A 27,335-nucleotide genomic window follows, 5' to 3' on the forward strand; every position below is an offset into this window, starting at 1 on the left:
GTTGACACAGTCCAGGCTGCTAATTGACACGTGAACTGCACCGGTGCAGTTTAGACTGCAACGGCTGCTTGGCATAGTCCAAGCTGCGCCACTTAGTCCAGGGGGCGTCGACTCAGTGCAGGGGGCGTTGACGCAGCAAAAGCCCGCACAGTGTATCCTAAGGAAGTGCGTCTGGCGATACGATGCCGATTGCCGAAACAAGCCAGACCTCACCCTCGCTCGAATAAAAATATATGTTTGGGCAATACAGAAAACACACTGATTATCAGAAAAAATGTGTCCGTCTGACTTCGAGCATCATGTCGGCTGTCATATAATAGGCTATTATTATATGAGAAGTGCTTTATGAACGTTTGTACTGTACGTCATACTCCAGTTGATTGAGAGGTCCCGCCTATAAGGGGGAGTTCCAGAAAGTGACTGCGAGTGAGCACACCGCATGTTTGATGACTCTGCCACGTTGCTATTAAAAGTCACATAAAACGTAAACCTTGTCTGCTGACCATCATTACATCGGCTAGGCTAGTTTAGCTGTTGTCGTAGTTCAAAGCTTAATATGTGGCGTGGGTTGGCTCGGCGCCGCGAGTACGTGCTCGCGCTCACGCGCTCACAGCAGAGAGCAGCAGACTATCGACTGCTGAGACGCGCTTCACTCGAGTGACGTTGCTACAGTACGTGCATATTATGGAGCAGCTTCCGGACAAATACAAATTGTCCGCCGTGTAGAGCCATTTTGATCTCCTTTTGGAGAATAAGGTATTTATTAAAATCTCCTTGTCTCTCCAAGTGCCTCTCGGATTTTTGACATGTCTTATTCCATTGTGTGTGTGTGTTCTCCACAACAGGGGAAATAGCATGCATTAAACGCAACAGACTGAAATTTAAAACACTGGAGCTTCTTATTTGTCTAAATCAAAATTGTGAAGACAAAGCCCACAAGCATCCTCATTCACATGATTTTCACATTATTGAAACACATTGAATGATACAATATGAATGCATGGATGTGAATGATATTGTCAAGGGTCAATGTCATCTTTATTGTCAAATATGCTTCATGTATGACATGCAGCATAGATGAAATTTCTTCCTCTCAATCCTCAGTGCATACATGCATGCAAACATGCTGTGCATTAAACACACACAGCTAAGAAAGGATAGCAGCTACACTGTATAAAAAAGACATGTAATCTGAACAGTATAGACAATATAAACAATATAAACAACATAAACAATGGCGCTTGTGGCTATTGTGGGTAGAGTGAGGTAGTGCATTGTATACACGTCATCATCAAATCAGTTTGTTCAGTCTGTCAAGTGGGTTGGCTGCAGGGATTTTGAAGGTCCAGCAGGTGGCAGTGGTCAGCGACACAGTATCAGTACAGTATCAACACAGTGTGTCATTGTGTCGACACGCCTCATGAGGCCTCATGGACCCATCACTAGACTATTCAACAACTCTTTGTTCCCAATTTGTTTATTCCCACTCTGTGATTGAATCTAGCCTTCGCCCCTCCTTGCTTTGACGTGATTACTCAAGAAAAGGCCCTCCGCCCAAACGGCCGACACCTCTGCGCTGAGCATGTCCAGACATGCCCAAATTAACCGAAACTTTAAACATGATACAATTTTGTTCATAGATTTCTCTATCAAAGAATCAGGTGTCTAATGCACATCCTGCCCTTGTGTTCAATTATTGTTAATCTAAAATCGACTCAGCTTTTACTTTTGGTGGAGTGTCTCCATAGAAACATGTTTTGTGTGTTTCTACCTTTCTGTGTGTGTGTGCGCGCGTGTGTGTGTGTTTGTGTGCGCGTGCGCGACTAATGCTGGCAGATCTCAAATCTCTAAAATAGCATAAGTGCTAATTGGAAGTGTGAAGGGGAGGTGGAATTGAGAAAAATAAAACAGTGTCTGCATTCCTGCCTCAAGGCAAGTGTAGGTGTGTGTGTGCATGTGTATGAGTGACAGCGGTCATGAAAGACATAAATATGTTTGCACACCTCTTAAAGGGAGCCTGACTTTGAGACTCAGGTCTCAAGTGGAGGTAATCATTGTGTAAGGTCAAAGGTAGGTTCTTTCATTAATGAACATGGACTTACCATTTCAATGCCACAAAATTCACTTTTAGTGCATGTTTTGAGAGAGAATAAAATTTTGGTCACATTTATTCGCATGCCCTGTTTGACATCAGGACTGTAAGACTGTGTTTTGTTCTTCCTTTGAGTAAATCATTCCCTGGTGATTTCATATGAAAGGCAAGTAGCAATCTTTCTCCAAAGAGTTAACTTAGCAGCTCTCCCAAGTGTGACTGCTCAATTATATTAACGCCCGCAGCAGTACCTGCACACACACGACCTTGCTAACACATCGTACAACATATTCGCTGTATTCGGGTAAGTCTCTTCAGTTTGGATTTTAGCTTCGATAACCAAGCAGTTCCATCCATGGATTTTTAGCTCGTGCTTGTTTGAATTAACACAAACATTTGAAGGCACCATGAGGCTCCTGGATGAGTCTCGTCAGAGTGAAAGTGACGGAGGCAGCCGCATGCACGAGAGAAGAATTCAAAACGAAGAGACGTTCCAGAGTTGGACGCTGCTCCCCGCTGATCCACAGAAACCATACAGACGCTCCCGGGGGTTTGTCAAAGGTCTGACATTTGACTCTGATCATTGCAGATGCCATCAATTCATCACAGGCGTGCCCTAGTGCATTTGACATTTACAGTCTTAAGATAATTGAGGTCAAGCTTCTCTTTCACTGCTGGACTTGGTTACAGTGGGGGCTTTGCCACAGTAGAATGCCAAGCATTCATCCATTATCTTGACTTGAGGCAATAGCTGTGGAATGCCTTGAGTTCTCCCAGTTGGGCAAAGAGGATGCGTAGGGGGAAGTCTGAGACTCGACTTTGGGTGCCGCTCCTGTGATCTGACTCCAGATACGTTGAAGAGTATGGATGGATGGAAAAAGACCTGCATAAAAAAAAAATCACACACATGGCTTGGGGGATTGACAACACGCCGCTAAAAAAGAAAATGCTCCAGAATTGGTTTTCTATTGTGTAATGGCCTGACTTGTGTATAAAAGATGTATTTCTAAATACAAACAACCAGAGTCGAACATGTTCGTTGCAGTTTGCCACCGCACGATGACAGTGTGGCAAGCGAGGAGGGACACTCTTGGAAGCAGATCGGGAAACAAATGGTGAATCCACAATGCTTAATGGACCCAACTCAGTTGAGGAGGCGTCGGCAGGGCTGATCAGTTGAGCGACTCAGGCCACTCACAAAACCAAAGTATTGCTTGCGCTCTCACCAGGGCGGTGTCTCGGTGAGACTAATTTGCCCAGAGGTCAGCGTGGGCTCAGTCTCACCTTCACATGGTTTAGTCTAGTGGGTCAGGCGATGTTGCATAGACTTGGCAGCGACATCCCCGCGATAGGTCCTTAGACTCCTTGGTTTCCAACAGCTTGAAAAGGTTAGTCTCCGAGACATGCTTGAGGCTTGGAAAAAGGCTCGAAAAGGTCACTGTTCAAAATCTGACGTTTACAATTCACTGCGACTCCCGAGCAATCCGGATCGTCTCCAGGAGGTGTTGCAGCAACATGACACTTGAGCCTCTATTTGATCGCCAATTCATCTACAGGCCAGTGAAGCCCTTTACAATGCCAATGATTACCAATTCACACTCCACGGTAAACTTGTCCTCTAGATTAGTCTTCAAATTGCTCTCATTTCTTCTGTCACTGTGGCTCAAGCAGAGAGAACCTTTGAAAGATCAAGTTCATTAAAACCTACTTGGCCCCAGTATCATAAGCAGCAACTTCACAGTTGGGGAGCAAATATCATACAAGGCCATGATTACAAGGTAATTTTGCTTCAAGGATGGCTAGAAGGCAACACTTTTGAAATCCTTAACATACAAGAAAACAAGGACATGCTTGAAAAATAAAAGGCAAATATGGCATCTTAATGTATAATTAGTATGTTGTTTCAATTAATGTGTTCTTTCTCGTATTTTATTTATAGACTTGAATTCATATTTGTTTCCCATTTATTATCCCATAGGTTGTCTTTTGAAGCTAAAATATTGCCTGGAAAGAGTGTGCGGGATGGAATGGTACGTCTATGCTGCTCTTGGAATGTTAAGCGCCATTCTCAGCTTTCTTATGGACCTGAGTGTAAGCAAACTCCTGACAGGTACACAAACACACATGGAGAGGACGACATTACCCTTTGCTGCAAAGTTCAATAGGATATTGTACAAAACAAGCATAAAACAAACACTATGTTGTCCTTGTATAGCTTGCGCTATTTTCAAGCGACATGAGCATTCGTGCAAATGTGTAATTGGGAGGACCCAAGCTGATTAAAAACTATCAAAGCGCTTTTTGGAATAAATCCTACCAAATAATGTTCAAACGCCAACAATTTCAACCGGATGTTTTTTTCACAGACATCTCCAGTAAGAGTGGAATGATTGAGATTTTGTGTGTGTGTTTTTGTAGCTCACCAGTGGCTTTATAGCCAGCTGGAGGGTAGCAGTCTGCTCCAGTTCTTCTGTTGGACTCTTTACCCAGCATGCCTCTGTGCTATCTCAGCTTCACTCTGCCACAACATCTGTCCCTTCTCCACAGGTCTGTCTGCCACTGCACAGGTACTGTACATGGCAATGATAACGCAATCTAGTGTATGTGAAGTCACCTTTAAAAGCGCACAAGGATGCCATACAATCAAACAGTTAAATCAAGACGAAAACACAGGATAGACATGAAGGTCCAAAAAAATTGACTTTCTGATCTCTATGTTACCATTTATCAAACACTCAGTTGTTGGGACCAACAAGACATCACACAAAATACAGAGTGAAGTATGCAAGCATCAGTTTCAGAAAAACCTTGACTCATAAACTTCATAAATGTTATACTAAGGTCAGCTGATGAGTGTCTCACATATATGAATATTATATTAATAATGTATAATTAAAGGTAGTTTGAGCAAACTTGTCATTTCAAAAGTGGGTATACATTGATCATTACTCAGGAATTAGCTCTCAATTTTTCAAAAAAAAAATCATCTCAATGGATAATTTTACTAAGTGCTGAGAGAAAGTATCCCAGAGAAATGCTTCATTACACTGAGGTACAAAGCAAGTATGCCTGCGAGTTGATGGTTAAGTAATTTCTTGATTCTTTTTTTGTTGTTGTCAGGCTCCGGAATACCAGAGGTGAGGACCATGCTGACGGGCATACAACTGCCGCATTACTTATCCCTCACCAACATGTTCATCAAGTTCCTGGGTCTTATTTGTACACTGGCAGCTGGGAGCACAATTTTCCTAGGAAAAGTGGTGAGAGGTTTCTTCCATTGCACATGCGTCTTCAAAATTCTCTGTTATTTATTGTAGGTGTTTATTTCCGAACATCAGGGTCCATTTGTGCATCTTTGTACCATGATGGCTGGCTACTTGAGCAAGCTCTGCTCACTACTACAAGCCACAAAGCAGGTACAGTACTGTAAAGAAGCCTGTGACGAAAAAACAAAACAAAACCACTAAAAAAAACCTCAACTGTACAATCCAATGTCACTGGAATTAACAGTACATCTACTGTTACGCCATTGACTTGCTAACGGTTAGCATTGCTTGTTGCAGTTTTTGAACCCTTAAAGCATTGAATGGCATTTGAAAACAAATGGTGGAGCAACACATGGAGACATATAAATAAGAATAATCACAGCCATATATTCCTTATCTTCTACAAAATTGGAGGATTTTTTTAAACCATTTGAGATATTAATGTTTTTAAATTATGATGTCACAAAACAATTTAAATTCACCTGTCAAGGCACTCCTGGTAATTCTTTAGTTAACTCTGAAAATGTGCCCATGAATGAGCCATTTCTGCACTTTTTCAAAATATTTACATTTTTTTGCACCCTGTTCGTAGATCAACAAGACCAAACCAATGTAAACTAAGCTCAGAATGTCTGCCATTTTGGTTATTGCCACTTTTAGAGTTCATTTTGTACACTGATTTTCACCGTGCGTTTTTCCTCACTGCAAATGGAAGCTGAAGCTAGGAGCAATGTTTCTCATCATAAAATACGAAACCTAAATAATAAGTGAATTCTGTCAGGTCAGAGCTTGACCAAATTTGTCTTGTGTATTGGCCTAACTTGTCTGATGTGTTAAAAAGGACCCGGACTTCAGAGATTTATAGATGGCCCTACTGGCAGAAATGTATTGCTGCCATCATAGCGCCTCTGACACTTTTCAAACTCACATCATAGGCTATAGTATATTCACATAAAGTCGTACACTCGACACAACCGTGACAAATGTGGGGTATGAGGGCCCAGTCATTGCTACTTGCAGCTTTGATTTCTTCAGTTTTTTTTTTTTAATCAGGCTGTTGCATCTTTCCTTAAGTTGCTTGGCACCGCCTAGCGGAGGCATGCCGTCCACTTAGTGCAGGTTAATGGTGGTTTGAATAAATCAGCTCATTGTCCTTGTTTTATGTTGTCTGCAAGAAAGCAGATGGAGACATGTTAGTTGTAGCCGCTGCAGTCGGTGTCGCAAGCTGCTTTGGAGCACCTGTTAGTGGTAAGAAAAAAAAAATCTTCCTAAATTGTGCTCTTCTTTTGGTCATCCATCATTTTTACTCTATCCTCATCTTTATCATCCTCTCACTTGCATGTTTCTACAGTTCCACTGAGCTCATGCAAATTTATTATACTCCTCCATCTTACGTGTGTGTATACACGCACGCACACACACACACACACACATTTATATGGCTAAAATGACACAAATGTATGTTTGTACGCTATGTCTATTGGTACTGTATGTATTAGTTGAAAAAAAGAGATCACCTTTATCTGGTGCAAGGTAAGCAATGCACAGTACTTGTGCTCCTTGTCAATTGAGTTTAGCTCCAGCTATTAGCAAGCTTAGCCAGCTACGCTAATGAGGCTCGGAAAGGTCAATGTTTGTTTTGTTTGCCATCCCCATAGGTGTGCTTTTCAGCATAGAGGTGATGTCCTCTCACTTCGACATGAAGAACTACTTCCCATGTTTCTTTTCAGTGGCCTGCGGTGCATTGGCCTTCCGCTTGTTGTCTGTTTGGAGTGGTGATGAAGGTAAAACATGGTTGACCCACGACATTAAAAGATGGGACCATTTGATGGATTTCTAAGATGTATTGTGGAAAATTTGATTTTAAAAATGCTTTGAAATGTTTTCATTATAGCTAACCAAGGGTCTGTCCCTTGGTTAGCTATAATGAAGCAAATAATTTAGCTTCCCAGCCAGCCTAATGAAGATAAACAGCATAGAAAATGTGTGGCTGCATATTGAAGTGGATTTTGTGTCGTAAGTACACTAAATTGCTCGCAATCACTGCGCTGGAGGCTGTTCCTCCGTCTGTTATTCTGGAATTTAATTTAAATTTTTCCAATGAGAAATAATAAGAATGTGTGAAACGCATTTCTAAAATGTTCATTAAAATGTTTAAGTCCATCTTTCAAGTCAAATTATCAGTGCAAAAATTATGCACAATAGTTCAAAAAATGTGGTGGGGGTTTATCATTGCCATCTTTGTCTTTAGCCCATCACAACTGATAAGTGTACACTGAGGTAAAAAAAAAAAAACAATAGACCCAGTTCCAATTTCTGCATTTTGCCTCCAATTTTAGAATTGATGGTCTATGAAGCTGCTCAACTCCTATAATGCTAATAACAAAACTAAAAGAAGAAATGTTCCATGACATGCAGGCCCATTTAGTGGCTATACATGCAGTCAATTTATAAGCCTATACCATTTTTCACTTTCAATAAAGCCCATTTGCAGGGGTGCTGTACAACCTTTTAACATTCAGTTTTCAGTGTTTATCTTCTTTTTAAGAGATTTTCTCAAGGCACTTTCACAGCTATGACCGACAGGACTCACACTGAGTCTTATCGCTCAACATCAGAAACGGAGCCTTCTTAATGCTCTTCCAGGTTAGAAGGCACAAATCAATACAGCGCGGTTCCAAAAGCTTCCAGACAGCTATTTATAGCGGAGATGGAGTGGCATAGAAATTCTGTCTGATTTCAGATATTTTAACTCGGCATGTAGTACCCTGCCAGTTTGAAGTCATCTTTGTTTCTGGACAAACATACTGTATGCACACACACACTCAAGGATTGTTTGAACAAGCCCAGTAATTATTTGGCAGAGAATAATTCACCATTATTTAAATGGTTGAGAAAAAAAACTTTAAAGGAAGAAATGACTTTAGATGCAATTTATATCAGGTTCAGATTTCAGGACAAGCTAATTGAACTTAAATGAGGGAAGATTTGATTTGTTTTGTCCCTTCAGAGACTCTTCAGGTGTTGTTTCAAACCAATTTCCCCACGGAATTACCCTTCCTCCCGTCAGAGATTCTGCTCTTTGCTCTGCTGGGGTGAGCTGACGCTGACTGACTCTTCATATCCAATTTAGGTCCATTCCCAGTGAAGACATCTGACTGATTCATATTCACATTAGGCCATGTGGAAACTCTGAGCTGTTGTGTTGTTCTTCCACTTAGCCTCATCATGGCCGCTAATGACCCGTGTGTGTGTGTGTGTGTGTGTGTGTGTGTGTGTGTGTGTGTGTGTGTGTGTGTGTGCGTGCGTGTGTGTGTGTGTGTGCCTGCGTGCGTGCGTGTGCGTGTGTGTGTGTTTGTGCGTGTATGTGTGCTGGAAACAGGTGGCTCTGTGGAGCTGTCAGCTGCTTGTACCTCTCCCTGCATCGCCTCATGCTGGAGCTCATCACCACAAACGCAGGGCTCATCAACATACTGAAAAAAGAGTGAGCACACACGCACACACACACACACACACATACACACAGTGGTGGAGCTAAGGCAGCTTTAATTATATAGCGTGATTCAAGCACAAAGTAACTCAATGTGCTTTACATAGTTAGAAAAAAAGAATCTTTACAATCGGATGGATGAGTAGTACCGGTAATAATTAATGGTAACTACCAACGAAATTCAAACATAATGGTAAGAAAAATCTAATGAAATTGAAATGACAGTGATGCTTCTCTGTGCAGGAAAGCACTGTACTCTGCCGTAGTGGCCTTCTTTTTGGCATCTCTTACCTTCCCTCTCTCCATGGGACAACACATGGCTTCCAAGGTGGGTCTTCATCAAGAAAACTACTCCTGGTTAGAATTTAGGGCAGGGGTGTCAAACCTGTTTACATCACGGGCCACATCGGAGAAAAAGAAAACAATACCTTGCTTCTGTTTTCTATAAATATGAATGGAAACATAATTACGATCAATCATTATGGGAACAAAATGAAAATAAAATACAAGTTGCTTCTGTTTTCAGTAAACAGGAACAAATTCAAGGACACTTAAAATTAAATATCAACATTCCAAAAGGGTTTATTTTTTGGGAATGCTCGGTGTCAGTAGTCTGTCTTCTTTTTAGGGAATTAAAGGATGCAGACAAGTGCAACAATCTGAATAGTCACAATTATTCTGCTATATTTCCACTAATAATGGAATTTGTTCTTTTGTTATATGTGATTGCAAGAGCTGGGAGAAACCCATGACATCATAATTGTTCCGCTGATTTCTATCGTATAATGTGCCGGTGATGGTGGGCCATGGCCATTCTCTTGTGAAAAGTGTACCGAACTTCAGTACACATCAGCAAGGTGACCCTAGTCAAGCGTACCAGACTTTAGGATTTGAGTGGGCTCAAGCATAGCACAGATTGCCGAGTGCAGATAGAGATCACCAGATGTGCTATTATCCAATTTCACCAAATCATCATATTTACTACAAATGGATCTTGGTGCATCTGTCCATACCCATCATGTATAAATGACAAACAGAATAATGAAATTATTTTATACTAGGTCGCCGATAGGAGTAAGTAGATTTGTTCATACTGTAAATCATTATTTCAATATTTATACATTTTTTTCTAATGTAAAATGTGTGCCTCAGATCAATAAAGCTTGGGAAACACTGGCTTAGTGTGAGTTCACCATTAGATATTTCTCCAGCTTTTATCCACAATGGGAATTTTTATATACTGTATATTTTTTATTTTATGGCTAACTTATTCTTTTCTGTTAAATTCAGTCCACCATGAAGCAGCTGCTCACCTCCTTACTGGAAAACACACCGTGGATGTCTCAATCTCACAATGCCTCATGGCAGCTGGAGACAGAGTGGGGCTCGTCTGACTATTCCGTCTACCTGTCGCTGACTGTCTTTCTGCTTATGAAGGTACAAACGGAGGACCGAATGTACTGGAGACAAAATTAGCCCTAATATCTTGCACTGAGCATCTGACATTTTCATAGGGCAATGAACCGTTTCAAGATTACTCAACCTTTGAAGCGGCAGTGCCTTCTTAAACCTGGCTTTGGAAGGATTTGTTGTCTGTTAAAACAACGAGGAATCTCTTAGCAGCATGCATATGTTTGGTGTAAACATTTGGTTGCCGGAATTTCTATTTCAATTCAGTCCTTAGAAATCCATTCTCATTCCCTAATATGATATTTACAGTAATTCATCCAAACATCACCCGCCTGTTTTTCGCCAAAATCTAAACAACAAAAGCCGTACACATTATCGGGTTTCGTCTGCTGGCACAAAAGATTTATTGTTGACAAAATAAGCACTGATAGTTTTCGTCACCATTGTCCATTGTTCACAAGAGTAAATCAAAACCTGTGCAGTCTGTCACAGTAGTCATACCCACTAACCATACTAATGCCATCAGATTTCACGAGTGGTGAGTCTCTGCCACTGGCTTCGCTACAATTCAAACTATGAATAGCAGTTGCATTTTGTGGGACATGGCAAAAAGCAGAGCCCATCAAATGCACAGAAGCTTTCACACAGAAAAAAAAACCCTGGCCACTGCCAAGACATACCGTATTGGCCCGAATATAAGACGGTGTTTTTTGCATTGAAACAAGACTGAAAAAGTGGGGATCGTCTCATTTTCGGGGTCTAGATATTATACCCATTCACGACGCTGGATGGCGCCAGATATCATTGAAGCTAATGCTGAACTTGACTCCCCAGGCCAAAGTGAACCCCTGCCACAAAGAATAAAAATAAAAATAGCGGTAGCGCGAAGAAGAAAAATAAAAATAGCGGTAAGAAAGAAAAGAGAAGAAAATAATAGAAGAGATAACAGAAAATGGAGAAGCGTAGTGACAATCTGGAGAAAAGTGGGTCGAAGATCGGCCAGGTTAACCCGCAGCTGAGGAGAAGTTGTGATGTAATTTACAATTCTAAAACCAGAAGCCATTCATTTACAAATGTGATTGCACAGGCAAAATAACATGCTTTTTCTCTCAAATATATTGTTGTAATCATTAGTTTCAGATGTACTGTAATTATTTTCTGTGTAAAAAATTATTTGGTGTTCAAAAAGTCTTTTTTTAAACTTGAGTCTTGAAAAAGAGGGGTCGTCTTATCATCAGGGCTGTCTTATATTCGGGCCAATACGGTAAAAAATACCTGTCTTTTGTCAAGTACGCATATATTGTGTTTGCAATAATACTGAACCATATTTACGATTTGATATGTAACATTGGATGAAGCGGCACACCTCACCGATGGTCCATTCATTCCAATGGAGAGCGAGCTCAAAACACAAGAAAATGTGGACTGTACAGTATATACTGTATTTTATTGTCTTGGCAACAGTTGGCTGCATATGTCTTGCTTGTCGTGCATTGGAGTTCCTTGCCACATGCTTCAAGAAATGCCTACACCTATTGGCCAATGAGATCGCAGTGATGTCAAGGCCCTCCTTTGCCTACGTTGTAGAACCAGGTTGGAAGAGGTTCTGAGAATGGGTTTCATTGTTACCTTGTTATGGCCTCTAAAAGGTCTAATGGAAAAGCTACCACAGAGGACCGAGTCAGGCTGTTTCGGGGTAGGACCGGTACAATGGAAAAGGGGCTTACGTCCCAATCTAGAGCCCTGCCAGCAGTTACAGTATTTTTATTATTATTATTTTTATTACTACTATTATTATTATGAGATTAGCTTCATTGTACTTTGTGTAAAGTGTTTGTATTTATGTGCCATTTCGGTCCTGAGAAAGACGAGCATGTGAATGCAGAGATAATGCATTCAGCTCTTTCCTACAGGGTTCAGTGTTTATTCAGCCTCTTCTGAAGGGTTGACAAGGGTTCAACAATCCTCATCTTAACGCAATTTACGCTCGCAATGTTGTTCTCTCGTTAGACCACATTTTTCTTTTTTCACTTTATTAGATCTTTATTTTTGTCCTTTTTCTCAAAACGAAATGCATTTTTCCTCTTTTCAGTCCATCCATAATAAGCCTTTGTACTTTTCACCCACCATTATTTGCGTGAAATTGATGCTGCAGAATGAATGCAGCCAGATTGAATTGGATTCGTGAGGCCTGTGGTGAGACTTGCGTTTATGTTGTTGCCTCTCAGCTGTGGATGTCGGCGCTTGCCTGCACTTTGCCTCTGCCAGCCGGGTACTTCATGCCAGTCTTCATCTATGGTGAGTGAGGAGGTAAAACATTTCTATGGTGTGTCATTGAAACAAAATGGCATTGGGATTTCCAGTGGGCACTCGAGGTTATCCCTGATCTACCCAATGGCATACTTCCCATTAGATTTAAATTGAAATGAAATTCTATCCCTCTGAAAAAAATAAAAACCTCTAGGATGCATACATTTGAGTTTTGGCTTAATTTTTAGACGGGTTGTTCTCTGATCCACTGGTGAAAGGACACTTTGATCCTCTGCTTCAGACAACAAAGTGTATGCAGAAAGGTGGTGAAGATTGCACGACTGTCTATGTCCTATGTGTTGTGTTGTGTTATTTTTGTTATTTTGACTTCAAAATGGCGCCACCGAGAGTGGCTGCCTTTCCGGCAGCTCCTATATTTTGTTGTTCTACTTCTTCCTTTCATAACTTTGCTGCTGTGAATTGGGAATTTCTCCATTGCGAGACTAATAAAGGTTTTCTTATCTTATCTTATCTTAACTTGTCGGCCCAAAATCCGAGTTTTGTGTTATGGCAAAGTCACCATCCACTTTAATAGAAAGTTAAGAACAACTAATAAAATGCATTTCCCCCATGAAATCATACAGTATTAAACATTTGTAAACTACTCATGCTACTGTAACATATACTGTATATCATTTTGTGAACTTCTATTTTCACCCACATCTGAGCAGTATTCTTTTCTTTTTACAACACATTAATGTTGTGAAAAGTTTTGAAATCATTTAACTTGGTCTCAGTTTTTATATATAGAAATAATGCATGTGAACAGGGGGGTGTGGGTATTTATATTCAATATTGGTTGTTGCAATATAGACTGTAAGTCGGATCATTTTGTGCAGATGTTTGTTAGTTAATACTCATCTTTGTTTTGTTTTCTGTATTTCTAGGGGCAGCTATGGGTCGTTTGCTTGCAGAAGGAATACTTTACATTTCCTCCCGCACACAGGAATGGTCTTCTATTAATCCTGGGAGATATGCACTTGTCGGTAAAAACAAAACAAACAACAACAACAAAAAAACAGTGTTATAGGGTTTAACAAGTACAATGCATTCAAATTGTAATGCAGGGTGCAATTTAAAAGAAATTCAACAATTTCAAAGAAATCTAAGATTTCACAGTACTGGGCGCCACTGTGGTTGACTGGTTAGCACACCGGCCTCACAGTGCAGAGGTCAAGGGTTTGATCCCAGCTCTGGCCTTCCTTTGTGGAGTTTGCATGTTCTCCCCGTGCCTGCGTGGGTTTTCTCTGGGTACTCCTGTTTCCTCCCACATTCTAAAAACATTCATGGCAGGCTGATTGAGCACTCTAAATTGTCCCTAGGTGTGAGTGTCAGCTTGGATGGTTGTTTGTTTATGTATACCCTGTGATTGGCTGACAACCGGTTCAGGGTGTACCCCGCCCACTACCCGAAGACAGCTGGGATGGGCTCCAGCATGCCCGCGACCCTTGTGAGCATAAACGGATTAGAAAATGCATGGATGGACAGACTGTAGCACCGTCTATGAGTTATAATGTGTTCCATTTGAATAACGAATTGGTCTCATGCCTCAAGGCACCTCTGTACACGATTCGATCTGCTGTGTGTCGCTGTTTTGCGTAGGTGCAGCAGCATTCTCCGGGGCTGTGACACACACCTTATCACCGGCCCTCTTGGCCTTAGAGTTAACCGGTCAATTCGGCCACGTTGTTCCTGTCCTCCTTGCCACTCTGCTGGCCAATGGTGTCGCTCGCGCTGGCAGCCGCCCATCTTTCTATGACGCTGTCTCCATCAGCAAGAGGCTGCCGCACCTGCCCTCTCTCATCAGGATACGTCCAGGGTATACCAATACTTTGACAGTATTTAGTATTCATGTTCATCTGTGCAACAAATGCTATGTTGGGTATATCAAACTGCGATCATTTCAATCTCATCTCCTCCATAATATACACAGCGAGCAAGAATCTAAATCTGAACCAGCGCAATGAGAGGGGGAGCAAATCTAATTTAGCCTTCTGTAACAGCTTAAATCTCCACAGAATTGTGGTGACAAATATGTGATAAGAGAGCATTTGCCATTGACTGGAGGCTGCTATGAGGATAACGTGTCTCTTCTTTGACAGGCTTCTCTCCATGCAGTTGGGACACGTTTTGGGAGCAAAACGAGTGCAGCTGCAGAAAGCGGCTGGCCCGGAGGAGGTCCGACATGTTGTGAAGAGCAGCAGCGAGACGCAAATCCCTGTTGTGGACTCACATGGTGGGCTCACACAAACATGTGGAAAATAGTGCTCGTTCTCTGCACACATCATAGTCAGACAGAAAGCTCACAATAATCTGCAATCACACTGAAAACTTTTTGTATGAACAAATTGTGAACGGAAAAGATAATTGTAAATGATACATTTTTAGTTGTTGTTGTCTTGTGATGAAAGAGCTCCTCTGGGACGGATGTTAACGATTGTTCATGATGGAGAGAAATTCACTGAGTAATCTTTGATCCCTTGTCTGGCCCAACTCTTTTTCAAATGGATGTGCTTTTCTCTCCTTTGAAGAGGCACCCACATTGCTGGGCTTTGTCACGCGATCACAGCTGCTGATGTTTCTGCGTCAATGTGGCATTTCCCAGGTAAAACTGTATATGCACACACACACACACACACAAACACTCTCACATTCACTGTTGGTATAGAACATAAAAAGAGCGAGCCAAGGCAAAATGAGCTGATTCAAGCAAAAAAGCGTTGATGGTTAATTCAATCTATAAGCTCACAATTGGCTCGTGCATGCGGAAAGATTGTTTCCGAAAAGATAGAACCATGAGCACCGCATTGTTGCTTAGTACGTCAAACCATTTCATAGCAAGAAATGGGTGACTGTGAACAGTTAGTACAGTAAACTGTAAGTCAGTGAATGGAAATAGAATTGCCCCTATTAATTGCTGAAAAACTAAGTATGTCACAAACTATGATGCCAAAACAGTTTAGCATGTCAGTCATATTGCAGCATTACCCTTTAGAAAGCAAAGGCTTCCAGATTATTTGATTTAAAAAAAAAAAAGTCACTGAAATGCCACTAACAACCCAGGCCAAATTTAGCTCCTCCCCCATTACAGTGCAACACTGGTCCCGAAGTCGGATGGAGCATTTCAACATGTTTCCTTGACACAAATTCTTCTTTTCTGTTTAGTGAAGATTTTGGTGCTGTCGTGCGACATTTTGTGGCGTGACAAAAATACCACAAAACCACAAACAGTCTGAATTTTTTTTTAGCAACTGGCTAAGGATGGGTTCCCCAGGAAAGAAAAATGCGACTAAGGGAATTTTTAAATACAGTAATCCCTCGTTTATCACGGTTAATGGGGACCAAAACCACCCATGATAAACGAAAATCCGCGAAGTAGCGTCCAATTAACATAAACAGGTAAAAAATATATATTTTCTAGATATTTTTTTAAAGTCCGCAAACGGTCCGCGAGAAGCTGCAAAACAACAGCAAGTCACATAGTGCAACATATACAGTACTGTACTCCATGTATATGTAAAAAAAAAAAATATATATATATATATTTTTTTTTTTAATCCGCGATGCACTGAACCCGCAATAAACGAACCGCGAAGTAGCGAGGGATCACTGTATCCAATAGGTCGAGGTTCACTGAATCGTGACAGCTGAACAATGTGAATGCTTTGAGATCACACCATTGGTTGACGCTTACAGAAAAAGGCCAGTAATTATTTCGTCCTCTCTTCCCACTATGACTTTTGGGACACATAAACTCTCATTGCTCAAAACCTTCACCAATCGCACAATTGTTCGTAAAAAACATGAAAAAGTCTGAACTTTTTCATGTTTTGGTCCTTGTTCAGAGAGTGGATCAGCATCTAGAGGAGGTATGCAGCATTCAACCTTCTTTTGCCCTGTTGTGTCCTCACAACACCATTCAGGAGGTGAGAAGATTATTTTTATTGTTAATGCATTTCATTAAATAATTCACTTGGGAGGCTCACATTTTGTAATGAAGCAAGTCAACCATGTACGACAATTCCAAATCATACAGCAAATGTTTGTTTTGCTTCTGATTTATGTACTGTCACCTGTGTGGCCCAAAAGTTATTTTGCGTACTCTCATAAAAAGCAGTACAGTACAGACGTAAGGAAATCATGCAAAACAAATGAGGATAGAAGGAAGCATGATAGTGCCTTTAGATACAAATGACCCAACTTAGAGGTTTTTAAAGACACAAGCCATCGTTAATTTTTTTGCGTGGACATTTTCTTTGCAATACGAGTGCTGTTTGGTGGCAGTTTGGTAGATAGTGAACAATTCTTCAAAAAAGAGGCTTCAAGCTGTTATTGCTTGTTCTGCAATTTAAACATCCGCATCGCTAAATGCCTCAAGACATTCCGCTTTCTGCGACTGGCTGGCAGCCAGTTCAGGGCGAATGAATCACATCGGTGTTGACGTGCTCTGTCCCTTCAATCAACAAATTCATGAACACAAATGATGGTGCAGCGGGTGTAGACATAGAATTTTATACTCAAGTGTATTTTCTTTATCTTCTGCAAAACAAATGACAATTATCAGGGCTTACTAGTGAGTGACCGGATGTCCGTATGTGTTTATTGGGCCCCTGGTGGCCAAGGTGTGCACCAGAATAAGCTGCACAATCACAATTACTTATTTGTGATGCATTTACCCTTATAAACAATAGTCTTTACTGAAACTAAAGTTTTGGGGATGTGGGTGAAAGCAGGTGTACAGGAGAACTTCAAAACTCCTCGTAAGAAGGCTGGAGCTGAGATTTGAACCCAGAACCTCAGCATGGAGATGCAGGCGTGTTTTCCTCCTTTGATCTACTCTAACGCTTTTGGCGAATATTCATGTAGATGTGTGAGTTAATTCATAGGGAACACTTCTTCCATACTAGAGGCTCTAATTATTTTAGTCGATGTATCCTGATTTTCATATGGGCACAAGGCACATGTTCGCCAGTTTGACTGATCTCTGCAAAACTGGAGGGGGGGCAAGCACACCAGAAGGAGCGCCTTGGAGATGCGCCCGCCAAAATGACAATTTAGTGACAGATATTTGATCGAAACCTCACACCATCTCAGGCCACGTCTAACACAGGCTCAGTGTCGAGCACTGGTAAATATGTGAACATCGGGCATCAAACTCTCTGAACCATTGTAAGATATGTTTTCAAATCATTCCACTGAGCTGCACAATGATGAAGAGGGCAAATGAACGGGCGGGTGCAGACGTGCTTCCACCATGTCGAGACTCTAGTGCTCAACTAGCATGCCACCTTTAACAAGAATTAAAGAGATGCTTTGATTGGACATGATCGAAGTTGGCTGTAACCATTCCACACCCACGCAGCTCTCCCTCCGGCGGATCCGCTGGGCTTCGTTCACCTGCAAAATTTCCATCAGTGGGTCTATATGCCGACTCACGACGTTGCCCAAGACGTTCTTTTCAAATCTTTAATTTGACTGAATTTGAGAAGTACTATTATTTAGGGAAGAATCCCAATGTTTCTTTCAGGCTTTAAGCATCCTGAGACTTGCGGGGGGTCAGACTGTGTTTGTCACTGACAGAGGAAGGCTGCTTTGGCAGGTCACCTGGTCTGAGGTAACTTTTGCGCACACTCAGGCTCATATGTCCTCTTGCCATGTGGATCAAGACACCTGTGTTTTGTTCTCCAGATGAAGAGAATTTTAGAAGACTTGGCCAAAGAAATCTAAGGCGGCCTGAGGAGAAACAGACATGCCTGACCTTTTCACCAACCTGTATTAAACTTGCATCTAATGCAAACCAAAAAAACTAAAGAAAAGATCCTGAGCACTACTTCATCCACTTTAAATTCACCAGTGTGGTGATGTGGAAGAGCTGTTTCTATGATTGCACAGTACCTGACTATTGCCACTATGAATACATTTTCACAAATATGAATAAGTAATGAACACAGAATTACAACTTCTTCACTGTTCGCACATCATTGGCTGTACGTCGATACGGCTTCTTCTCTGCGATTGCACATGCCAACTCTGGTAGCCGATTTTGTGTCCCAAAGACATTTCGTGCCGGTTGTCATTCACTCAGTGTGAAAGAACAAATGACCAAAAACAAGCAAGGAGCAGCAAATCACGCAAGTGGTTTTATACCAAGATAATTACACAGTACTATACTTCCCATTGGCTGTAAGGTCAACATACAATAAAATATATCTAATGTACAATGAATAGAAAAGTTCAATATAGCGAAGCAACTATACATTCACAAATGTTTTCCATGTGTGCAATTCTATGAAGTTATTTTCACTGCTGGTGTTAAACTTGAGTCTTTCTTTGTCAAACCCAGATACAGTACAGTGATGCCTTGAGATACGAGTTTCATTGACCACGGTCGGAATGCAAAACACTCATATCGCAATTCGTCTTTCCCCACTGAATTGAATAGAAATGTCATTAATCGGCTCCAGGCTCCCAATAAAATCAACACAAATGTTCAGATAATTGTGCTCCTCAATATTTTACACATAGAGTAATGATTTAATGAAATAGAATGTAAAGAATTCAAATATAGTTTTGCCACATTTTTTGCTTCAGTTTAGTGGACATTGAGCTGTTCCTTCTGGTTTGCGCACCTTGGCCACCTGCAGGGTAATACAAACATATGGGTATAAGGTACCATTCATGGAGTCCGTATCGGCTCTTCAATAAGCTGCCAGTAATATGAAGTCATTCTTTGCAGAGGATAAATAATGTAAGCATATTAAATTGTCTGTCTTCATTGTGTTGCAACACAATTTGCATTCATATATCCATTACCTAAATGGTGGTTGGTGGATGGTTAGCCCATCAAAGGAGTTCGGACTTGTTTGCGAGTCTCAAACTAGGGGTGCTCATTACGTCGAACGCGATCTACCGGTTGATCGCAGCCTGACCTTAAAAAAAAAAAAAATAGATGTCTGTCTATTATCCATCCTGTCACTTGATTGATGTACAGGGTAACCAGTCAGGTGACAACTGAATTTTGACCAAATAATAGACTTGGGTAATAATGTTGATAGTTAATTACTATGTGTGTTGTGCAATTTTGACTCATTCGATTATGCGAGGTACACCAACATACATTGTACTGTACATACAAAGAATTCGCAATACAGTTGAAAATAATTATAGATTTTACATTTTTTGTAGTTGGGCGGCCCGGTAGTCCAGTGGTTAGCATGTCGACTTCACAGTGCAGAGGTACCGGGTTCAATTCCAGCTCCGGCCTCCCTGTGTGGAGTTTGCATGTTCTCCCCGGGCCTGCGTGGGTTTTCTCCGGGTACTCCGGTTTCCTCCCACATTCCAAAAAAAACAAAAACATGCATGGCAGGCTGATTGAACTCTCTAAACTTGTCCCTAGGTGTGAATGTGAGCGTGGATGGTTGTTTGTCTCTGTGTGCCCTGCGATTGGCTGGCAACCGATTCAGGGTGTCCCCCGCCTACTGCCCGAAGACGGCTGGGATAGGCTCCAGCACCCCCCGCGACCCTAGTGAGGATTAAGCGGTTCGGAAAATGGATGGATGGACATTTTTGTAGTGGGCAGACCATTTTCACTTGGTTGTTTTATGAGGAGCTCACATGCTGAAAAAGTGTATTAAACTAAGCGGAATTTCTGAAGACAAAGCTATGGGGTTGTTTTAAATACACAATGTATAAATCTCTTAGGTTTAGTTTGACTGTCAACTTCAACTGGGATTTGCACCAACAACTTGAAGCCTCTTATTTTGAAAACCGGTTTGGTCTCTGCCAACCTGCTGCTTAAAGTTAAGTTAGTTGAGTTCACTGTAGCCATATTGCGCTCATATCTTAAGGCACCACTACAATTGCAATGTATTTAATTATAAAACACATCATCCTCAGACAGTGAGCTGCTGTCTATGTGTCGCACAGCAGCCTCTGTGGTGACTGCACTGCATTTATCTTCGCTGGTAGAATTCTTCTGCGGTTTAACGGAGGCCATGGATGGAGGTTTGGGGGCGACCAGGCCGCTGAGCTGGCTCTCGCCATGCCTCTCGGCGTGGATGTTGTGCAGGTACTGTGGGATACTGGCGCTTGCGTCATCCAGCAGGAAACCAGAAAAAAGGTGGCTTTGCGGCACCCCTGACAAGGAATGGGACGAGCGACAGTCAAAACTTAGAAAATCAACTCAACTTTGCAACTCTGCTCACTCCCACAACGGCACAAACGCCTATTTCTACCTGTACTTGTCTATGGAAATGTCAAAAGAAAGAAGACGCCACCCGTGCGCATAGTTTGACTGCACTTTGCGCTAGACTTGCACTGGACACGGAAATAGGGCCCATAATGTTCTGACTGATACGTTCAATGCAGTGTGGCTTCCTGCAGTGCTATTTTGAAGAGGAACGCTTGATCTTTGCAAGACATTTTGGGTAGTTCAATGGTTTCTTTGTGGAATTTCCTTTTCCTCTTCCATCATGACAGCAAAGCAACATCCATGCTTGGATGACTTTGGGGTGGAAGAATAAGCACATCGAACACCCTTGGAATGCAAGGACTGACACGGTGAGCAAAATTGGGCGGAAATTCTCTTTAACATACGTTATTCCCACATCGATGCGTAAATGGATTACCAATGTCATGTTATAAAAGCTCTTATATTGTCATTCTTGCCTCTATAGTGCATAAAAATTGCTGACTTTTTGAAAAAGGAGCTTGAAGAAACTTCTCTGGGGACTGTTGAGTGGAATTAGATCATCATCACAAAAAGAAGAAATGCCAGCAGCACATGCCAATGACAACCGACCTTGGAGGCTGGTCGAAGGCTGCTCAAAGCAGTCGTTCAAGGACCAAAAACTCATGGCAGCTTCAGCCAAGGCAAACTGCTCTGCTACTCCTGCACACAAACATGTTGTCTGTTTTTTTTCTACATGAGTCATTGTCCCTGAGAGCGAAATTGATTGTGTTGGCCTGAGAACAAAAACAACGTCCACATGGATTTCTTTTTTTCCTTCTTTATTGAATTCCTTCTTCTGACTCACCGGCTGCAAAGCGAGCTTCCTTGATCTCATCTGTCATTTGGGAGTAAAATTGTTGATCTTCCTCGGGGCCCCAGCTTCTGCCTCCTCGAGCCCAGCCTCCGCTCCAACCGCCGCCACCTGCTCCGGCCTCGCCGCCACCTCCCCAGCCCTTCCACTCAATCAGGTGAGCCACTCGCCCTTGAGCCATAGCCGTAGGCTTGGTGATGTGCTCCTTTATCGTGGCCACAAGACCTAAATAGGGTGGGATACATCTTGATAAAGTAAATGAAATAAAGATGTACAAGCAGAGGAAGGATGGAGATAATATGGAAAGGAAATGCCATTAAGGTGTGGTAACGCCCTGAAAGAGGGAACAAGACTGCCCTCATTAAAAAAAGAAAAAACAAACCCAAAAAGAATATAGAAAAAATAATGATCTCTCATGATTTAATTGAAGTTAAAACTTCAATATTGAAATTTAGTAGTGAGAGTCCCGGAGGCTTCATTGGATTAGCGATCTTAATGGCACTCCTGTCATCACTTTGTACATTCATGTGTTCATTGCCCTTATTTATCGAGGACAGTGAATGCCCCATGTCGCTTGCAGTTTTGCCTGTTTCATGATATTTTTTGGGAGGGCGGGAGGCAACCAGGTTTTTCATGGAACACACTATTTGCAAGTTTTTCCCGGGTTTATTTGAAGACCTTCTTGGATTAAACATGTATTCATAGTGGTCATCAATAAGGTCTGCACATTTTCGCTCTTCGCAGGCCGGCCTGATCTAGGGTATTATGCAAAACATTTTTCTGGCCTTTCTAATTTGGCTTTAAGAATGGAGCTTTCAGTGAGGAAAATGTGCATGGTGATGAAAAGAGGAATACAGCTGAATGTTTATTTGTCCACTTCTCTATGAATATGAGGGTAGTAGTGTGCATGCATACAAATACAGCACAGAGGAAGCAAATAACATTACCATGCTCCCATGGTTACTAATATCATTTCAGACGTCGCGCACTGGATTCATGGTTGAAGCTCAGCTTGTTGTTGTCGCCATAAATGTGCGTGCGGTCTCACCTAACAGAGAGGACGTGGCCAGCTCGCCAATGCTGTAGTGGTTGCTTTTATCTGCTCCTTGGCCATTTGATGGAGCCTGATCAGCCTGCACAGCAAGATCACATTTTCATTACCGCATTGGGGTTGGGGTGGGGTGGCAGGCACATTTCAGCTTGTTACATTTCTAACTGGGAATTCCATATGCCAAGTGAAAATCTCAACTAATTACATAGAGTTAGTCATTGAGAGCAAGATGATCTTTGGAAATGTGTGGTTGGATAGATTTCATTGAATTGTGCCAATGTGGCTTTTTGCATTCAGAGAATTCGATGGGCAGTGATATCAGCGACGGTTTCTTGTACGTTGACAATTGCGTTTGTCACAAACAGTTGCAGCCAGTGAGAGGCATGATAGCAAAACGAAGTGTGACCATTTTGAGATTTGTTACAGCAAAGCATGTGGGAAAACGACCGTTCTTACCGATTCCCTAACACCTCATAAAATATTTTTAATGGTGTGATTACTCCGGCACAAATCCCAAAATGCAACGCAACCGCTGCTTTCCTGAACGATAGGCTACTCGCAACCATTCCTTCGCGTCATCTCGATGCAGCTTCAATGCTACATGTCTTTGGTCGCGCATATCTGTGTTCGCACCTGCTCTCTGCCATGTTTACCAAAACAATGTTCATAAACGTACTACTGCACTCTGAATAAGCTCAAGAAAACAATTAAAGCTGGAACTATTTTTGCGGCAGATGAAAACAAAAAATCGTAATAATCCAGTAAAAAGATGACACGATAAGAAATAACATGTGCTTGTCATTTTTTTTTAAGTAATACTGAACTGAAGCTGTTATTGTTGTTGTTTTTTTGGGGGGGGTTGTGAATGTAAAAAGGGTAGGTGTTGAAAATCACCCTTTGGATTTATTCTTGAATTTTGTAAAAAAAATATATATATACACTGTATATATACAGTATATTTTCCTCATCTTCTTTTCATTGCTTGAAAAACTGATCCGTCAGGACATTTTGTGTATAGTTTTTCATTTTAAAGTCAAGCACATAATGCCGCACAGACAGTTCTCAGCTTTTCAATGAGCCACTGTTGTATTCAAAATAATAACAACAACAGGATAATTCTTTTTTTAAAGGTTTACACACCCCTATTTAAATGCCAGATTTTCATGATGTAAAAAAACAAAACAAAGATGAGTCATTTCATAACATTTGACAAAGTTAGGAAACGAAAAAGAAAATAATTTTAAACATAAAAACAAACAACTGCAATAATGTGCCTACACTAGTGTGCAGACCCTCTTTTAACTAGGAATGTCATAATTAACCAGTCATTTTCAAATTCCTGCGATTGGTTGGCAACCAGTTCAGGATGTCCCCCGCCTACTGCCCGAAGACAGCTGGGATAGGCTCCAGCATGCCCCGCGACCCTTGTGTGGATAAAGCGGATCAGAAAGTGGATGGATGGATTTTCAAATTCATGTTAAGGAGTCAGCACGTACCTTTTCATGTGCAACACATTCACACCAAATCACGTTAAGCTGTTCTAGTAGGCTTTCCCTGACATTTTTTTCCCCAGCAGAAGGCTTTTGTGCTAACACTGACTGCAATTCGGAATTGTTCATAATTTGTGTCCGCCTTGACTAAGATCCCAAAAAGTCCATTCTTGGTTTCAACATTTTGCAAAAACACACTTGTATTTTGAGACTGATCTTTGGGTTGGGGTTGACTCACCTTGGCGGAGGTTGGAGCATGTCGCTCATGTAGCACAGTTAGGGGATAGTGGAGCTCTGTGGATGAAGTACAAACACACACATGCCGGTGTTGGACGTCTGCTGTCAGAGTCCTTATGCATGTTTCTAGACAGAGTTCAGGGAGTTCCCAACTATTATTTTCTTATTTATTATCCCTGCCAAAGGTTAAGTGAGGCAATTTCCCAAACATCCCTTCGACTGGATCCTCTAGCTAACTTCATTTTGCAAGTGAGACTCAGTGACTGACAAGAGGACATAATGAATTAGCGTCCTTAAAAAGGTCAGTGGACACACACACACACACACACACACACACACACACACACACACACACAAACACACACTTGGGGTTTCCCCTGAGATGTGGCGTCAAGACAATTGGATGTTGCTATGGCAACACTACAGCAACAGGAGGCGAGTGATACCCTTTCATTTACTTAAGTCAGTAGAGCAGAGAAAAACTCACACACACACACACACACACACGTACACACACACACACACACGCGCTAGAACAAACAGACATAAGTACACTCTTAATTGGCAAGTCAAGAAAAGCTGTCATGATTGTAGAGCCAACATACACACGCACACACACATATCCTTGATGTATCTGTGTATTTGCCATCCTCCTGTTCTGAATATTTTGAGAGTGCATCATACATTCAGACATGAAATATTGCATGGGGGCACAAGAGTTCAATCTCATCCTTGATAATAATGTCAAATCACTTCAGCGTCTCATTCATATTTGAGTTCTTCCAAGTAGGAAGGCCCCGAGTGAACATTTGCATGTAAGCATTGCCTCATAGAATGCAGAAGAAGAGAGACGCTTTCGATATTTCGAATTTCCTAACGGAATTTAGTACTGTCCTGATACTAAAATAAAACACAGCTACTCGCAGACTCATGCAGTAATTGCTGGTAAAAATAAGTTTTTATTTTTTGGGGGGAGGTTAATGTGTGCTTCACCCTCATCGTTTGATGAATGGATTCAGGTCATGATGATTTGTATTTGTTTTTTGTATTTTTAGGGTCTGACGCTACACGTCTGCCCTTGACTTGTCAGCAGTGTCAGTCACTCTTGCGAGCATGAAATGACGAGAGCAACTTTCAAACTTGCTTTCTCACACGCACAAAAACACACACAAGAATACACGCACATGCATCAACACTGACCTTTGTGACTTTTACAGAGGCAGCAACCCATGATGTGTGGAAATCCTGCAGGCGGTTATCTGGTGCCCATGGTGGCTTGAAGATGACGAGAGAGGGCAGCTGGCTCACAGAGAGGAAGAAAGAGACAGAAGGAGAGAGAGCGCGTGAGTGAGAGAGAGTAGAAAATGGGGAGAAAGTATGAATGCATGTTTGCTGACGTCTCCCTCAAACCCCCTCCCCTCTATCTTTAGTCTTCTCCTGTTCTCACAAACGTGTGTGTGTGTGTGTGTGTGTGGTGAGGGTGGGGGGTCCATTCTGGGAATATAATGAAATGATTGGAATGACAGCAGAAACACGGATGTTTTCTTTTTAGTGGAATGATTTAAATAGGATTCAGATTTAATTACTATGTATATTGGGCATATGAGCGTGTGGCTTGTTTGTCTGACTCATAATCAGAGGGTCTTTTTTGGAAACTGATCATGCAGAGCATCCATTGTTTACTTTTTAAATGGTGATATTTGCATGAATGAGTTGAGTTTTATTTGTTGTCGAGTTGCCCAGTCATTTGGGGCAGAAAATTGATGAGATGGTCTACCAAGTCAACAAGTCAAGTCAAGTCAACAGTATTTATAGAGCACTTTCAAACAGCCATCGCTGCATACAAAGTGCTGTACATGGAGCAATTTAACATGCACAATAAACAGTAAGACAAATCGGTAATAAAGGCGGTAGAAAGCACCAAACAGTAAAACCAAGAACAAATCTAAGTCATGCTGAGTCGAATGCCAAAGAATACAAGTGAGTTTTGAGGAGGGTTTTGAAGATGGGCAGCGACGAGGCTTGCCGAATGTTCAGTGGGAGGTCATTCCAGAGAGAGGGACCAGCAACAGAAAAGGCTCGATCCCCTCTGAGCCTCAGTTTAGTTCTTGGTACTTCTAATAAGGTCTGGTCCACAGACCTGAGGCGCCGGGCAGGTGTGTAGGGGCGGATGAGCTCAGAGAGGTAAGGTGGCGCGAGATTATTCAGAGATTTGAAAACAAATAAGAGGATCTTGAAAATAACTCTAAAATGAATGGGGAGCCAGTGAAGGGATGCCAGAGTAGGAGTTATGTGCTCCCTCTTACGAGTACCAGTCAAGAGGCGAGCGGCGGCATTCTGGACCAGCTGAAGGCGCTTAATGGAGGACTGGCTGACTCCAAAGTAAAGGGCATTGCAGTAATCGAGCCGGGATGTGACAAAGGCATGAATTACTGTCTCAAAGTGTTCATGTGAGAGGAGAGGTTTTATTTTGGCCAGCTGTCTAAGGTGAAAGAAGCTGGATTTAACAACGGCACCAATTTGCCGATCGAGTTTGAAATCACTGTGAGGTTTAAGGCCCAAGTTTGAGACTGTTGACTTAAGATAAGGAGACAGGGGGCCCAAGTCTACAGGATGGAATGTACAAGGGCCACTGGGACCAAACAATATCACCTCTGTCTTCTTTTCATTGAATCTCAAGAAATTTTGTAAAAAGTAAAAAGTAGTGTGGCCCTCCAGATTGAAGAGGGTATTAAAACTACCGTAATGGAGGGTGCAGGTGGTGGTATGCATTGTGGGTTTAGTTGAATACAAAGCTAATATTCTGATATATGAATGGCAACAGGTGAATACACAGGTTAATGATGTACTTTCTGCCATCCGGTCATGAGCATTTCATTGTGTTGCTTGTCACTAAACGTGGCTGGCATAGACAGATGAACAAATAAATTATTTGTTGTAAATCAATA

General features: G+C 41.7%; 2 protein-coding genes across 3 annotated transcripts; one reads left to right on the forward strand and one right to left on the reverse strand.

Annotated features, from left to right (window-relative positions):
• Window positions 1-2,366: 2,366 nt before the first annotated feature.
• Window positions 2,367-18,446, forward strand: clcnk (chloride voltage-gated channel K). Of its 2 annotated transcripts, XM_086116653.1 has the most exons (20): window positions 2,367-2,396; window positions 2,495-2,653; window positions 4,071-4,202; window positions 4,511-4,639; window positions 5,213-5,352; window positions 5,431-5,508; window positions 6,534-6,606; window positions 7,017-7,142; window positions 8,369-8,453; window positions 8,741-8,842; window positions 9,092-9,176; window positions 10,139-10,285; window positions 12,487-12,556; window positions 13,456-13,554; window positions 14,171-14,387; window positions 14,671-14,804; window positions 15,100-15,173; window positions 16,414-16,494; window positions 18,096-18,182; window positions 18,257-18,446. In XM_086116653.1, exons 2-20 carry the CDS (start codon window positions 2,500-2,502, stop codon window positions 18,293-18,295), a joined length of 2,052 nt encoding a protein of 683 aa, XP_085972779.1. In that variant the 5' UTR covers window positions 2,367-2,396; window positions 2,495-2,499; the 3' UTR covers window positions 18,296-18,446. The 2 variants fall into 2 exon arrangements, with proteins under 2 accessions (XP_085972779.1, XP_085972772.1); XM_086116646.1 differs by having other exon boundaries at window positions 18,096-18,260.
• Window positions 18,447-19,157: 711 nt separating this feature from the next.
• fam131c (family with sequence similarity 131 member C) lies at window positions 19,158-25,738 on the reverse strand. Its single transcript, XM_086116664.1, has 6 exons — window positions 25,588-25,738; window positions 24,389-24,444; window positions 22,658-22,742; window positions 21,604-21,834; window positions 21,369-21,458; window positions 19,158-20,704 (listed from the first exon to the last, which is right to left on the reverse strand). Exons 1-6 carry the CDS (start codon window positions 25,616-25,618, stop codon window positions 20,439-20,441), a joined length of 759 nt encoding a protein of 252 aa, XP_085972790.1. The 5' UTR covers window positions 25,619-25,738; the 3' UTR covers window positions 19,158-20,438.
• Between the last annotated feature and the right edge of the window lie 1,597 nt (window positions 25,739-27,335).

The sequence above is a fragment of the Hippocampus guttulatus genome, chromosome 1, assembly GCF_054856545.1.
Source record: "Hippocampus guttulatus isolate MCC_2025c chromosome 1, RoL_Hgut_1.0, whole genome shotgun sequence".
Classification (NCBI taxonomy): Eukaryota; Metazoa; Chordata; class Actinopteri; order Syngnathiformes; family Syngnathidae; genus Hippocampus; species Hippocampus guttulatus.

Bases quoted from the DNA above. Each gene is read 5' to 3' on its own strand.
- clcnk (XM_086116646.1), top strand. From the start codon at position 2,500: ATGAGGCTCCTGGATGAGTCTCGTCAGAGTGAAAGTGACGGAGGCAGC. The intron at 9,177-10,138 runs GTGGGTCTTCAT...TGTTAAATTCAG, and splicing joins GACAACACATGGCTTCCAAG to TCCACCATGAAGCAGCTGCT. The intron at 12,557-13,455 runs GTGAGTGAGGAG...CTGTATTTCTAG, and splicing joins CATGCCAGTCTTCATCTATG to GGGCAGCTATGGGTCGTTTG.
- fam131c (XM_086116664.1), bottom strand. From the start codon at position 25,618: ATGGGTTGCTGCCTCTGTAAAAGTCACAAAG. The intron at 21,835-22,657 runs GTGAGACCGCAC...CACCCTATTTAG, and splicing joins GGCCACGTCCTCTCTGTTAG to GTCTTGTGGCCACGATAAAG. The intron at 20,705-21,368 runs GTCGGTTGTCAT...ATTCCTTGTCAG, and splicing joins GCCTTCGACCAGCCTCCAAG to GGGTGCCGCAAAGCCACCTT.